Source organism: Bombus terrestris, chromosome 3, assembly GCF_910591885.1.
Source record: "Bombus terrestris chromosome 3, iyBomTerr1.2, whole genome shotgun sequence".
NCBI classification, from domain to species: Eukaryota; Metazoa; Arthropoda; class Insecta; order Hymenoptera; family Apidae; genus Bombus; species Bombus terrestris.
Window position 1 is genome coordinate 16,547,371 of NC_063271.1, and position 15,023 is coordinate 16,562,393.

Below are 15,023 nucleotides of genomic sequence, written 5' to 3' on the forward strand. Positions count from 1 at the left end.
GCAATTAATCAGTACTCTGCAATTTATAATTGGATATAATGCAGTTAATTATTTAAATCAATTGTTACGTGTATAAAGATTGATAGCAGGTATTTATAACTTTTCTGCCATTTTCACATTAAGCATGATGAAGCAGTTGAATGATTAATTGATTCTCTTTAACATAGCCATGAGGGAGACGAATTTTTTTAAAAAGAAATATTCTCTTACCAACTACCGTCGGTAAAATACCGAGCGTAGGATTAAACTGTTAGTTGTGAAAACTATTAATATTAAATTAACGTTCGTTGGAATTATATTTTCAAAGTCTCATCTTTATGTATACTACCTGAAGTATAATATTTCTCCAAATAGTGAAATATAAAATAGTGAAATGACGATGTTACAGTAAAAATTGTTTTATCGTACAAAATTGAATATCTTTGTGTATTTGCTACGATATAAGAAGATATAAGAAGAAACTTTCAATCATGAGAAAGATAGAATATAATGAAATATATTCAGACATTGAATAAAAATTTTTATTTTCATTTCGGAAGATGGAACGAACACGAAATATGCAGCAAATTTTGCGAATATTTCAAAATGAAGGAACTGCGCAAATATAAATATTTGCTAGTTAATTGCACTTAATATGGAACACCTGACTTTAAAAGCATCCCAAAAAGAGAAACATGCTTTTCTTTTCAATTGCTTTCGAGAAATTAATAAGTCCTTTCTGTGTCGCTTTATAAATTCTTTTAACATCGATATTACGTTTTTTCCTAATATTAAATTCTAACAATTTCTTACAATTTTTTAGCTGAAAGTTGTATTAAAATAATTTTGGCAACTGCTGAAAATTGTTGAAATTGTTGCACCAAGAGCGTAATTTCTGGGAAAAAAGGGCCGATGAGAACTCAAATCCTTCCGGGACTGTTTTACTCGCTCTATTAAACAAACATGTTTAATGATAAATTATGCAAAAAGTAATATTTTTTACGTTCATTATTTAACACGATTCTCAGAAAAATTTTATAGGCTGTCAAACGTAACAATCAACTGCATTCGATCAACATACTTTCATTTTTAAGGAAATATTTCATTTATTATTTGCGTTATTACTTTAATAAACGTTTGCTATACCATTAACGTTCATATCATTGTATTATGTATAAACCAACGTTTACTTACAGCTTTACCCTTACATAACGTCAATCTTCGAAAGAATTACGGATTTTTATTACACAATATATTAATCTTAGTTATTATAACGTTAAGTTATTAGCAAAATTACAAAATTGAAGTTACCAGAAGAAAAAAAGCGAGGTGTTCGTTTCCTCTTTTACAAATATAGAAGAGGAAGGTTGCTTAAGAATGATTAAAACGTAAAATGAAATTCTAATTAAATAAACGCCGTATTACCATTTTTCTACTATAGTTTCGAGTAAATTCCGCGCACTAATCGTATTTCTCTACGGCACAATAATAACATTCTGTTAATCAGCCTTTGAAATGTCACCGCAAATGTTCCATGTGCAACGTGACGTGCATTCCGTGATAATTTTCTTAAACTATGTGAAGTTAACGTTTATAACATTCTATAAAGTAATAAGCAAACTAAATGAATAGCCTTCATCACGCTGTATATCCTGTTTGCATATTTAATATTAATATCAAAGCTTCCATGCAAAAAGATGTTGTATTTTGCAAGCGTATTTTATTACCGAGTGCATAATAATTCATTAACAATCCCCACGATTTATCGTCACAGTACGAAAGTACGTTCAATAATTTATATTCTGTTTTTAAACAGCCTGTTGTAGCTATACTTTGTTTTCACGTATTTCAAGTAAACATATCATCGATAAATACACCAGTACAAACGCTATTATATCGATGCAAACGTTAAAACATTTTCATCATGGTGAAATGTATTTGGTACATCAATTTTAGCGAATTCAATTAATGTATGACGAATGTTAAGCATTTACTTTGATTCGTTGAGTTTTAAGAGTGAAATTAATTAAAATTTCCTTCAATCAAGGTAGATGTAATTTTAACAGAAAATTCCATTAAATTTCTATAAGTATTTCTAATGGTTACTCTTATGCCTATAGATAAAAATTAAAAAGCAAACTATCCTATAAAAATTAACAGATAAGATTATTTTTTCCTGTTAATTTCTATGCCATAATTGCCTCTTCGATTCCCTATTTCTCTACGATTTATTCGTCTCGTACACAATTTTAACCTAATATTTGTAACAACAGACAGAGATACTTAGTTAGATTTAACACGATTCTTTTTTTCGCTTTTGTTAAAAAATTATTCGCAGACCGCAGCTCCTCCTTCGATAAATTTTAATTCTCATTACGTGTACGTACATAAAACGTAGCGAGTACGAAACAATCACAGAATAACGTGATCTTCGATGAGATGCGATGTTTTAATAAGTTCTGATAATAGATGCATCATTAAATATGTAATTGGAAATGGTTGTTAATCGCGAGCATTAAATAATAATGTAATTTGAAAATAAATTAAATTCGATATATTTATACCGAATATATTAAAGACGTTTTAACATCGACATATTCAACATTTACTACTATTTTCCAGGCACAATATCTTCTTGTCGTTACGTATTTGAAACCTCCATAATATCTGAATTTATTTTAGCGGACACAGCAGTATGTAAAAGTTACATTAATAAATAAAAAAAAAAAAAAAAAAAAAAAAAAACAACAAATCGCGAGTATCTTCGTTAACTTACAAGATACGTATTATTAAATATCCAAAGAACAATTCTAAACAATTTTGCAGAAATAACATTCCAAACAAATATAATACTTATTAATTGATATATTAAATTTCTCATTTCGTTGAATTGTTTTCTACATTTAAATTATTCTTGGATAGATAGGAATTATACGAAACTCACGAAATAAGGAAATAAGCAAAATAAAAAGAAAAAAAGAAGAAAAAAGGGAAGAAACTGGTAGATTTTACTTATCGTTAAATTTATATTCTTAAACCAAGTTAAACTTAGTTCGCCATCTTCGTGATATTACGCAATTCAACAAACTGTCAGATGCAAATACAACGTTAACATATAATTGTAACGATAAAAGTTATATTCGAAGTTATGGTAATCTCTTCTGCTATGACTCATCATTGTGCAACTGTAACTTATACCATTAACAAATCTGTATTTTCAGCCACGTTTCTAACTATAATCGTACATTCCATGTACATAAGTAATGTCCACATTGAGGAACGTATAACGCTTAGTTAATAAATTCGAAACCACATCGTTCGCGTGTAGTCCACGTGAACTATATTTGAATTGTGTTAAAATGGCAATTTGTAAATTTTATACGTCATATCGAAGGGATTAAGGATATTGAAGGAGAATACATTAATATTCGAGTCGCGTACATAAGTCTTAATATTACGAGCATAAATCTCCAAAATCTTCCGAATCTCCGTCGTATCTCAGCCACGTGAAATTATTTTTCATAATCTTAGTACGTTATTGATCTACGATATAGTAAAAGTTCTATACAATAAGTAATAAGCTTTATACAATAGCTCGTGGTTGATAACTCCGCGTTAAATACAATTTATGGCAACAAAATTTTATCCTATTCTAACAGTTCGTGGAAATAAAAATCGACGGACTTATGTAACTTCCAGTTGGCGAATCGATCGAATCGACTGTTATTCATTGAATTTTCCAGGATCGCTAAAATAGGCTAAATCTCACGGACCAAGAAATTTCCGACGATATGAAGGAATTAGGTAACGTTGTCGGAGAAGAGTGCGCGAATGTAATACAATACCTTGGAAAAGTAAAACGTTTCTTTTAATAATGTAAATGGGCTGAAAAATATTGCGGCAGAAGCGAGCAATTACTGATTCTACGTGAAAAACCGAGTGGAAAATGTGGAATAAAATTTTGTAAAAATTTAAGTACACCGGTTAAATCCTCAATTTCGATCCTCGGATGAAAAAAAATTAATTGTAATAAATCATACCAGGTGTTTTTCCTATCTTTCTTATTTTTCACGTAGAATCACACTCTGTGTTTCTATTCGATCTATTGGCCAAAATCTATAAATTTCACGTGGCGATCAACGTATTGATGCATTCTGTCAATTAAAAAAAGAAGATATAGCTTAACGTAGAATAATCTTTTTTATTGCGATAGTGATGGAAATTTCATTATCGAGATTAATCGTGACCTTGTTGAAAGTCTGATCGGCGCTATAACGAAAGAGTAGTTAGGCGAGCGGAATCACGGCGTGGAATGGAAAAGCGTGAGAAAGTAGTCTCATAATGTAATTAATGATCGAGGAATCGAAATTCTGTCGTATTTTACAGCGAGGATAAGAACTACTCAAGCGACAATCGAATGTCACTTAAGCGCTCTGGAGATGGAATCAATTAGTACTTGAGTGGCGTTAATTCTTGCGCGAAAATCAATTCTCGCAAACTATTCGAAAAATAAGGATTAAAAGGTTTTTACATAGGGAAGCGTAGGATTGAAGCTTAGGATTTAATTTTGACGCGAATAAATGAAAGTTTAAGAATCGAGATTTAATTGAAATAAAAGTAGGATCGTTAAATTAAAAAACGTGAATAATTCTCAATTTTTGTCGCATATGAAGTATAGCCACAAGTCTTTCAAATAATAAAATATTTAACCAACGTTAAATATTTAACTATAACGTGAAAGTAATATAAATGTAAATGAATATCGAACATTCTGAATTATAACACCAATTAATCGCATGCTAATTAATATTTATGAATCATAAGTGAAACACGATGGAAAATCGAAATTCGATATATATTTCGAACCGTAAAAATAAGATCAGTAGAATGAACATGAGTTGGTGTACACTAGTTTTTTATTAAATGAAAAATAATAGATACGAATAGTAATAATAATAGAATATTTCTTAATTAACTTTTTCATTAATAGATATTATGTTTACATATATACAAATAAATATAATTTTCTACAAATAATATATATGTTATCAATTTAGGATATGAGTATAAAATTTCTCACCATGTCACAAATTTTCCCGAACGTTATTTTTCGCATTTGAACTTGCAGTTGGATACTACGACTATATTTCTTATATCTGTTTACAAGTTTAATAAAACTATTTTACGCCATGGCTTCGCTTGTTACTTACGGCTTCTTCAAACCAAGCGATTAACAGAAGCTGAACAAAGCTGAAATTACGTGATATAATATGCGCGTATACTTCGTGTGCCTGACATTACGAGCATCACACTACTTACAAAGAAGATTTTACCTTGTATAAATCATACTTTTACTTTAGCAGCATAATAAATTTTATCCGATTACTTGAAAGCTGTTTGTATTCCGAGTTATTAAGCATCGTTATAACAACGAATGGTGTTGATAATTCTCTAATTTATTTAAATTTCCAAATTAACATAAAGTGTTACGTAATCATTTTATAAATGTCTTAAAACGTTATGAAAATTATTTTATATGAAATCTTCCCTTAGAGAACGTGGGCAGATGAATATTAAACTTTGATGGAACGCATCTAACGATGAAATATTACATATCTATGAAATTCATCTAAATGATTAAATATCAGATATCTATGGTATTCATCAAACGATTGAATATCAAATAATATAAAATAAATATAAAATAACAGTTAGCAACATTTCGATATTATGGATTAATTGAATTAACTTTTAAATCGAAACACAAACGTGTTAACTACAACCTGCGGATTAAAGCGATTACAACTTACAAATTAACATAAAGTGTTACGTAATTATTTTATAAATGTCTTAAAACGTTATGAATATTAGTTTATATGAAATCTTCCCTTAGAGAACGTGGGCAGATGAATATTAAACTTTGATGGAACGCATCTAACGATGAAATATTACATATCTATGAAATTCATCTAAATGATTAAATATCAGATATCTATGGTATTCATCAAACGATTAAATATCAAATAATATAAAAAAAATATAAAATAACAGTTAGCAACATTTCGATATTATGGATTAATTGAATTAACTTTTAAATCGAAACACAAACGTGTTAACTACAACCTGCGGATTAAAGCGATTACAACTTTTTCCTTTTTTTTTTACTTTTTTTTTTGATAGGAAAACTTCAACCAATACTTTTGTGTAAGCCTGTGAGGTAAGCCTCGACTTCTAAACTAACTTCGTAAGCTATAGAACTAAAAGAGCATAATCGTAATGTGATACGAATAGTCGGAAGGAATTTAACATTTATTTAAAAACTATATATATGTATTTAAAAACCGCTATATTACAAAGTCTTTAACTATATTTTTATAAATCTGTATAATTTTTTAGAATTTTAAAAGGATACATATATATATGCAAGCTCCCTAGATTTCATGTAGGATAGGGATTCTTTTTGTTTCGCGGGTAGCACGACAGGCTGTGTTTCATGGACAGACCGATCTTCCCTTGTTTTACGGACGACCATTTTAAGCACGTTTTTCCCGAACGGACGGACAGAGAGTTACATTAGAGACAAACAAGGTTACGGAATAGTTATTTAAGATTTTAAAGACTGAAGAAGAAAGACCGGTAGCTCAGGACGTTGAAAATCGATTCTCAATTTTCAGGTAAACATTGTACTAAAGACTTGTTATTTCCCGTTTATATAATTATTGTTATTTATTGTTATAAACGCATATTAATTGTTGTTTATTTTTGTATTTTATTATTTACTTCATAATAAAAACTCGATTTTCAGACTACAGAATCGATCCCTGAATTATCACCAAATTACGATTTTACAAATCGATTTTCACTACGCCATGCCGTTAGAAGTGAAGCTACGTATCGCCATGAACGAGAACGCAAGGGGGGGGGGGGAGAAAATAGAATGCATAAGAATCCATAAGAAAACCAGAAGATGAAGTATGTGATGTCTTTCCTCCAGAATATCAAGCAAGAGATCATCATCCGCGGTTATTCAGTTTATCGATAGTGAAGAAAGCCGCAAACAACTTAACCAAGGTAAGCCATTACAGAAACATTGCACTCACGATGGATGACGCAACGGCAGCGTCATACATCGGTACAAGTTTAAACTTCGTGTTTCGAGATATTTACTTAGAAGAATCGGAGATCATCCCCACAAGGAAAATAAAGACCGAAATCGAAAAGCCCAATCTTCAAACAGAAACATTATTAGAGATCTTCCAGAAACAAAACATGCATGAGAGAGAAGGCACATACTTTGTCATAAAACAATTTGATGGAACGCAAAAAACCACAGATTGGAGTATGAAATATTCATATTTCACATATGCATCCCTTCCATACTCTAATATGAGTATGAAACCGAATACGAAATCCAAACTGATGAAAAAAGGATCAAGAATTTGAAGAAATATTTGGGAAAAACAGCATCAGAATGGTACCAGACAAATCTGCTGAAGGATGAAGAATACAACTGGGAAAATTGGAAGGTGGCAGTTCAAAAAGCTTCTGGCAATAAAGGTTGGTCTGCAGTACGATACGCTTATAACTTTAAATACATTTCAGGTTCATTCACTGAATATGCCATAAAAAAGGAATGATTAATATTGGAAGTAAGGAGGAAGACTTCTGAAGAGACAGGGATAAATCTAATTGTTATTGGGTTACCCATACACATTCAAGATAAAATCAATAAGAAACAGTACAATCAACAAATGGCTTAATAGGATTCTTGGGGCAATATCAGACGAAGGGAAGAAAAACACAAGGGAGTAACACAAGATTGGACAGAAAGCCAGAGCCACCGCCCAAGAAACAACCTTGTGTGATTTATGAAGCACTGAATTTCCCAGGTCAATTTCACCCAATAACAACTCACCAAAGAAATACATGCACATACTCATCAATCATTTTTCAAGGGCTGTTTTTATGTCCACATCTAAAACACAACACACAGAAGATATCATAAAACTTATAGACTCGACAGGAGAAACTGATTCCATAAAAATTATCCTTGCAGACCGATACCCATTAATGACATCCAAAGAAATTCAAGAGTATAGGAGGAAAAGGAACATTAAATTAATTTTCACCTCGACAGACTGCCCATCCTCCAATGGACTGAACAAAAGGGTAAATCAAACATTAGTAAACAGGATCAGATGTAATTCAGACAAAAATAAGAGAAACTGGACAAAAATCACAGAAGAAAGCATAGAAGATAAGAACAATAAGATAAGAACAATAACACCAGACACAGTGTAACGGGGTTTGCCCCAAATCATTTACTGAATGGAAAAATGATTGAAATCATAGTCCCTAAGGAAATAATGGAGAATAAGATAAACCTAAAAAGAGACAGAGAAGAAGCATTCAAAAACTCAACAAGAAATTTCGAAATCAACAAACAAATCAACAAATAAAAAAAGAAGAGAACACGAATTTAAAATCGGTGATATGGTCTTCACCCATAACGGAAAAAAAATGAATAGAAATAAGCTGGAAGAAATTAGGAAAGGACCTTTCATAATTCTAAGAAGGATTTCAAACTCCATATATGAAGTGGATAACGGTAATCGGAGATCTGAAGGGAATCTGTTCCACTCCCCATTCGAGGGGCGGTGTAAACTCCCTAGAGTTCATGTAGGATAGGGATTCTTTTTGTTTTACGGGTAGCACGACAGGCTGTGTTTCACGGACAGACCTTCTTTTGTTTTATGGACGACCATTTTAAGAAGCAAATTTTTCGCGAACGGACGGACAGAGAGTTACATTAGAGACAGACAAGGTTACAGAATAGTTATTTAAAATTTTAAAGACTGAAGAAGAAAGATCGGTAGCTCAGGACGTTGATAATCGATTCTCGATTTTCAGGTAAACATTGTACTAAAGACTTCTTATTTCCCGTTTATATAATTATTGTTATTTATTGTTATAGACGCATATTAATTGTTGTTTATTTTTCTATTTTATTATTTACTCCATAATAAAAACTCGATTTTCAGACTACAGAATAGATCCCTGAATTATCCCCGGATTGCGATCTTACATATATGTACATATTTGTATATTTATATATATATAAAAATATATATATATATATATATATATATATATATATATATAGAGAGAGAGAGAGAGAGAGAGAGAGAGAGAGAGAATGTTACAAGGAAGTAATCTAAAACTTCGTAAATTTGTAGTACATGTTTAATGAGAGAAGTATAAAATATCTGATAAGCGTAGATCCAAAAATTAATCCTATTTATTTGATATACCGTACTTTTTATTTAACATTTAAATCGAACGTTTAAATCGAACCCTCGATAGAATAGATAGAATAAACGTGTCCAATAAAATAATCTCCTCCATCATCTGATTTGAATTCAACGAATTTTTTTTTATGAATACACATAGAGAGAAATCTACCTATTGTGGACACACGTACAAATCAATAAATAATGCATGTCGTGCAATATCGGCTACAGAAGGAATAAATAGAGAATTATGTATTATCCACAGATGGCAGTTATACAGTGACTACGAAAGGTATTTAAATAATATGAATATAAATACATGATACATGTATTAAACTTGGTATTATTTACTGGTACTTTCATACGATTATAAGGATTTGATTTGAAATATAAAAGCTGATAGGAAAACGGTTCATTGGAAAATATGGACACGCGCAAATATTTTCTCGTGCCCGCAGTATATTAAAACAGAAAGTCAAATGAAATATTTCTTATCAATGGCGAAGGATATTTTTCTCTTCTTCTTGACCCAGCAATTGGATTTCAAATATTATATAACGTTGATTAAAATTTCCTTTTCTCTCGAGTGAGTACTATAAGATCACAAAATGACATAGATCTTTTCTTTGCAACTTGCTGAATATAAAACTGCGTCCTTTTACAGGCAACCATGTATATTCCAAGCGTGATGAAGGGATTAGATCATCGTATCGTAAATTATGCTTACTTCCAACCCCAAAGGCAGACTTTCTATGTGCTTGTCTCTTTGCTTCGAGGGCCAGCGAACTCTTCACTCTATATGACAGAAACAGCCTAGAATCCAGGGGGAAATTTGAAAGTCAAACAAGGAAGGAACTGCAAGATGGACAGAGCAAGGTCTGGTAGAAATGTATGAGATTCGTTTCTCGCAAATTACGAGATACGGAAACGTTTAAAGTCATTTACAGGCGGAAATCTGTTCAAGACAGTCGCGGTAATGTTTCGACGTTATATTTCATACGTTAAGCCAGCTATTATTTAAATATGTTCTTTGAAATTAAGTAAAATCAAAGTAGCTGAAAAAGTACAGCTGATAAAATTACGTTCAAAACGTGAATGAACAATAATTTTTACTTTCGTTACGCTGTTGTTATCGATTATCCATTATTTCTTATGGCAAGAAATGGGAACGTGCTTAATTTACGATAAAAACGAGAAACAATACGTAAAATATTTTTCACGATAAATTATTTTCATATTGTTTGAAATAATTTTACGCTTCCGCGATATAAGTGGCGAATGTAATTGAACAAGAATCATTTTTGATAAATGTAACAGATATATACCGTATATATATGCAAAATATATTGTAACGTGTTAATCCATAAAGTTACGTAAAATTATTGGAAATCTATGTACGTAGGTATGTTTAAATATTTCATTCATGTTTTTATTCCATTGAATTGCAAGTTATATAAAATCATTTCATTAATAGTATAGTTCAATGATATAAGAATTGCGAATTAAGAATATTGTTTATTAGTGATATAAATAATTAAATTAGTAATAATGTATACTTAACACGTTCTTGTATTTTGTTATTAAGGTAGAGTTAAATGGTTAAAGAATTAAAATTATTTGGCTCTTCTTTCAAAATTATTTCAATCTCAATCTCATGTTTTAGAAGGGAAAACTATAATTTTTGTTCTTAAAACATATCATCCCCTAATAGTCTGCGTTCGAATCATGATTATTCTAAAAACCACTATGATTGTGTTATTGAAACAACGTCATCAACTAGTTTCTTAAAGTACGTAGATGCTATTGAAACAAACTACGTACATGCATAGTAAGTTTATATGAATATTAAATATAAGAAACTTCGTTTGACTTGATTTGGCTGAAATCAGCTTGTCGAAGTGCATCATAGAAATAAGTCACGTCGATCAAAGTTGTAGCGCAATATCTATTAGACTGTCATTAAAGTCATCGTTGGTACATTAATAGATGGTATCATACAGTTAAACGACATGTCATAATATTCTTTCATCTAAACCATAGTAGCAACAGACTGTTTCCTACAGACTAGAGGTATTTCATGGGACGATCATATAAATTCTTAAATACAATAATGTATAATACACATACATACATACATGAACCAAGTCTGTAAGCATAATCTATAGACTATAATAAATACGTGAAACATTTTGAATTCTGTATTAGATTTGAAGAAATCTCGAATAAATCAAAAGATATTAAATACTACAAAACTGTGAGCATTATTAAGGATTAGGATGTGATTTTTTGAAAGATATAAATATAATTTATGAATAGTTTCAAAGATGAAGGTGAAAGAAATCTGTAACAAGAATTAGTCCCTTAAGGAAACGTTAATTACTTTGTTACTGTGGAAACACTTGTGGATTCTTCGTTATAAAACTAACAATTATCTTTTATCTAAAGGATATGTTATAATACAAAGATTCTTAAAATTATTCGATGGAATATCCTATTGATATTAATGCTGATTACCTACTTTTTAACCTATCATTTACAAAGAACAGTTTATTTATCGAAGCTATAAACTTTTTTGTCCACTTCAGAGCTTTCATCGACGATTTATGACGTACATGGTGCAATAATGCCTAATGCGATTTTCTTTAATATCCCATATTGCATACATTCTCGTACCGATTACACAAATTGTTTGAATTCAAGAAACATGAGATCACTATACCGGTATAAATTTGTTATTTACTTGATCTGAAATATCCTTTCAAGTTTGAAGTGAAATTGAAATTCTTTCAAATAATCTTTGACTTAAAGATGTTATTTATAGTTTCGCGTTTATCGATATTGATTCCCTAAATTTAACTGATTTTATATGTATATTTATTTTACGACTTAAGCATTACATGTTAGTTTAAGTATCATTTACATACCAGCTACTTGAAATCCATTTAATTTCATGTAACTTAACTAATTACAGAACAAGGTTTAACTTTTACGCTAATTAAGCTCAAAATGTCCATGAAGCATGATTTGTTTCTGGAAAGTCATTTAACTATTTTAACTAACGAAATGTATAACGAAAACTATCGATTTTCAGAACTTTATAATATAATGGAATCGTTTTACATATTTGCGGACAAACAACACAACACAGTTTTCGTCTATAAATACGAAATAAAAAATTTAAATAAAAATTATATTAATCCTTTCGATACGAGTTGTTTTTTAACATCGATGGTACGTATAAAGCAGTAAAGCATGTGCGTGACCTGAATACATTTCCGGTCTTTTTATAACGATTGTGAACAAATAATGTAAAAATAACCTTCAAAACTATAACGTATGTTTCCAGATAAAGAAAATAATCACAGACTTCGCTGGATGCATAAGCATTCATAGACAACATCAATGGAATTTTTTCTGATGAATATGTACTTCTCCTGTAGGAAACTATGAGATGACTCGTTTGTTTGTAAGAAATGTTCAAGAGCAGTTATGAAATCATTTACGGATTTCACTACGTTTTACATATTCGAAACTTTCCATCTTTGCATTTCTTTTCTGTCTCCCCTTTCTCATGAATACTTGAATACATGATTTTTTCAAATGCAAAAAAAAAGAAAAAAAAAATGCTAATTCGTATATTACAAAACTTCACAAAAATAATCGTAAGAATCTGATCTATTTTTTCTCGTATATTTCCTTGTTTGGAAAAAAGGAATAATTTATGACTTGTGATTTGTAAAATTACGCTAATAATATCAGTTTACTTGTACAAGATGGCCACCATACAGATATTTGTCACATTAGAAAATGTAGACCTAACCAAACAGGAATATTACACATTACAAGTTAACGTACATATATATGTAGTATCTATTTACAAGTATCGCAGATTACCTCTTGAAAAGTAAGAAAACATAAAGACTAAAGTAAAGTTGTAAATCTAAACTACAGTTCAAGTTATACAAGGCATGCAAAGCTTCTCTTGAAACGTTAGGTGCGTACTTCGATATACAATATAAAGAAACATAGTCCGCGAGAAAAGCTACATAGTACATACCATACAGATCCCTCGCCATAACTTTGTCAATATGCGCAACGAAATCGGTAATTTTCGCGCCACCACTCAAACACCGTTTCTCTCGCTTTGGATAATTGAATCAAATCCAGATCGTCCATGTTTACAGCGAAGCAACACGTGATACCGCCAAAAGTGCTTTCCACCCCCTCACATAACTGACATCGGCCGTCCGTGGATCCAACGGAAGGATTTTGAACGTTGGAGAATGCGTAACGCTGATTGGCTATTGAGCTCGGGGGTCGATCGTATAAAGGGACGCCGGGTCGCAACGAGCCTCACAGTACCGCTTCGACTGTGAACGCGATAGGAATTGGATTGTCTATTTTACAAAGCTCCTTTATCTTTTGCAATAATTACATTCGAATGTCTTTTCAAGCGCTAACGATATAATCGACGTTTGGTAAGCGATTAGTAACTGCGAATTCGTAGAATTCGTGGATAATTCTCGAGCTGTTTCGTGCGTACGCGATATTAAGCGGCACGCAAACAGGTGCATCTATTCGCGTAGCGCAAGAAATGTATCACGGAAGTTGTTGCAGGTAATATCCATCGACAAACGGGACAATTCGGGTGTACAATCTACGCCTATAACTGCGCAGTAGGGCATATTGTCTCGCAAAGGCCAAAGCTGTAAATCTTCGTTACTTATACCGGTTTCATGGTGAGTGTTAATTTTTTACTTATTCGATGGTATAATAATACCGTTATTACGAGGTAAAAGTTTTTGGATGCGTGATTTCTTGATTGAAGAGACGCTATCATTATTAAAAGTTTGAATATCCCGCCACTAGCGAGGGAAACATAATACAGAATGATTCTTTCATTTGCTTACATTCGATTTGTTAATTTTACTCCTATTCTCCTTTTTAATTCGTAATTTAATTGTGAGGACATATGCTATGGAGCAATTTTTGTTACTTTTAGCATCGTTGCTTTATTTGTTAAGACTGTTGAGCAATACGATCGTTTACTTTATTTACTGCCTTGTTTGCTATTATTTTACTTTTAAAGACAGGTATTTTGGAAATATAAACTTCTACATATTGGTATAATATTGATATACTTGAGATAAGCTCGTTTATGCTGTTACTGTTTAGGATCGTTTATTCATTAAGGTTATTGTAATCATATGACAACGAGAACTAGTGTAAAATATATAAAACGTATAATTCTATTTTAATAATCAATTTTTAGTGTCTTTAGCGAAACGAATTGATTCGTATTAAAAATGTCGTTTAGTGAATAGGAAAATAGGACACTGAAGATTTAACTAATTTAAAACGATTTAGTTATTGAAGATAGTACTTGCTGAGCAAATGGATCGCGAAGTTGTCATAACGCTACAAATGATACACGCTTGTTAAATGAAAATCCATCGACTTTTCATTTTTCCATTTGTTTAAGAAATATGTTATCCTATTAGTTTATTCCATTAATTTTTATAATGATATATGCAAACAAAAGTGTATAAATAATAATATACAAATAATTTTTTAACTTAAATGTCACTTATTTAATGTGAATAGATAGAATGCTATAAGTATACTACTACTTTGTTTCTTATATTCTCGTGAATAATAATTCTTTAATCGATAGTTCCATGGATATTTAGAATAATATCTACGAATTATTTAGAAATGCATAAAAATCCACGGTTTGTTTAATCGTATAGATAC

The 15,023-nt window shown here is 30.9% G+C and overlaps 2 protein-coding genes and 2 long non-coding RNA genes across 4 annotated transcripts in view; 3 read left to right on the forward strand and 1 right to left on the reverse strand.

The window, feature by feature from the left end:
- Positions 1–13,466, reverse strand: part of LOC125384732 — a 30,963-nt gene extending 17,497 nt beyond the window's left edge. The window contains exon 1 of the mRNA XM_048404472.1: positions 13,327–13,466. Coding sequence (XP_048260429.1) covers positions 13,327–13,345 — 19 coding nt within the window. The 5' untranslated portion in view covers positions 13,346–13,466. The remainder of the gene's footprint in view (positions 1–13,326) is intronic.
- On the forward strand, positions 7,190–8,089 carry LOC125384737. The gene is made up of 3 exons (XR_007223481.1): positions 7,190–7,505; positions 7,582–7,868; positions 8,036–8,089. It is a non-coding gene; the product is annotated as an uncharacterized LOC125384737 (long non-coding RNA).
- LOC125384735 lies at positions 9,787–10,447 on the forward strand. Its single transcript, XR_007223479.1, has 2 exons — positions 9,787–9,855; positions 9,934–10,447. It is a non-coding gene; the product is annotated as an uncharacterized LOC125384735 (long non-coding RNA).
- Positions 13,467–13,593: 127 nt separating the features above from the next.
- LOC125384729 overlaps positions 13,594–15,023 on the forward strand; it is a 46,801-nt gene continuing 45,371 nt past the window's right edge. Inside the window, exons 1-2 of the mRNA XM_048404463.1 lie at positions 13,594–13,747; positions 13,887–14,008. Coding sequence (XP_048260420.1) covers positions 14,006–14,008 — 3 coding nt within the window. The 5' untranslated portion in view covers positions 13,594–13,747; positions 13,887–14,005. The remainder of the gene's footprint in view (positions 13,748–13,886; positions 14,009–15,023) is intronic.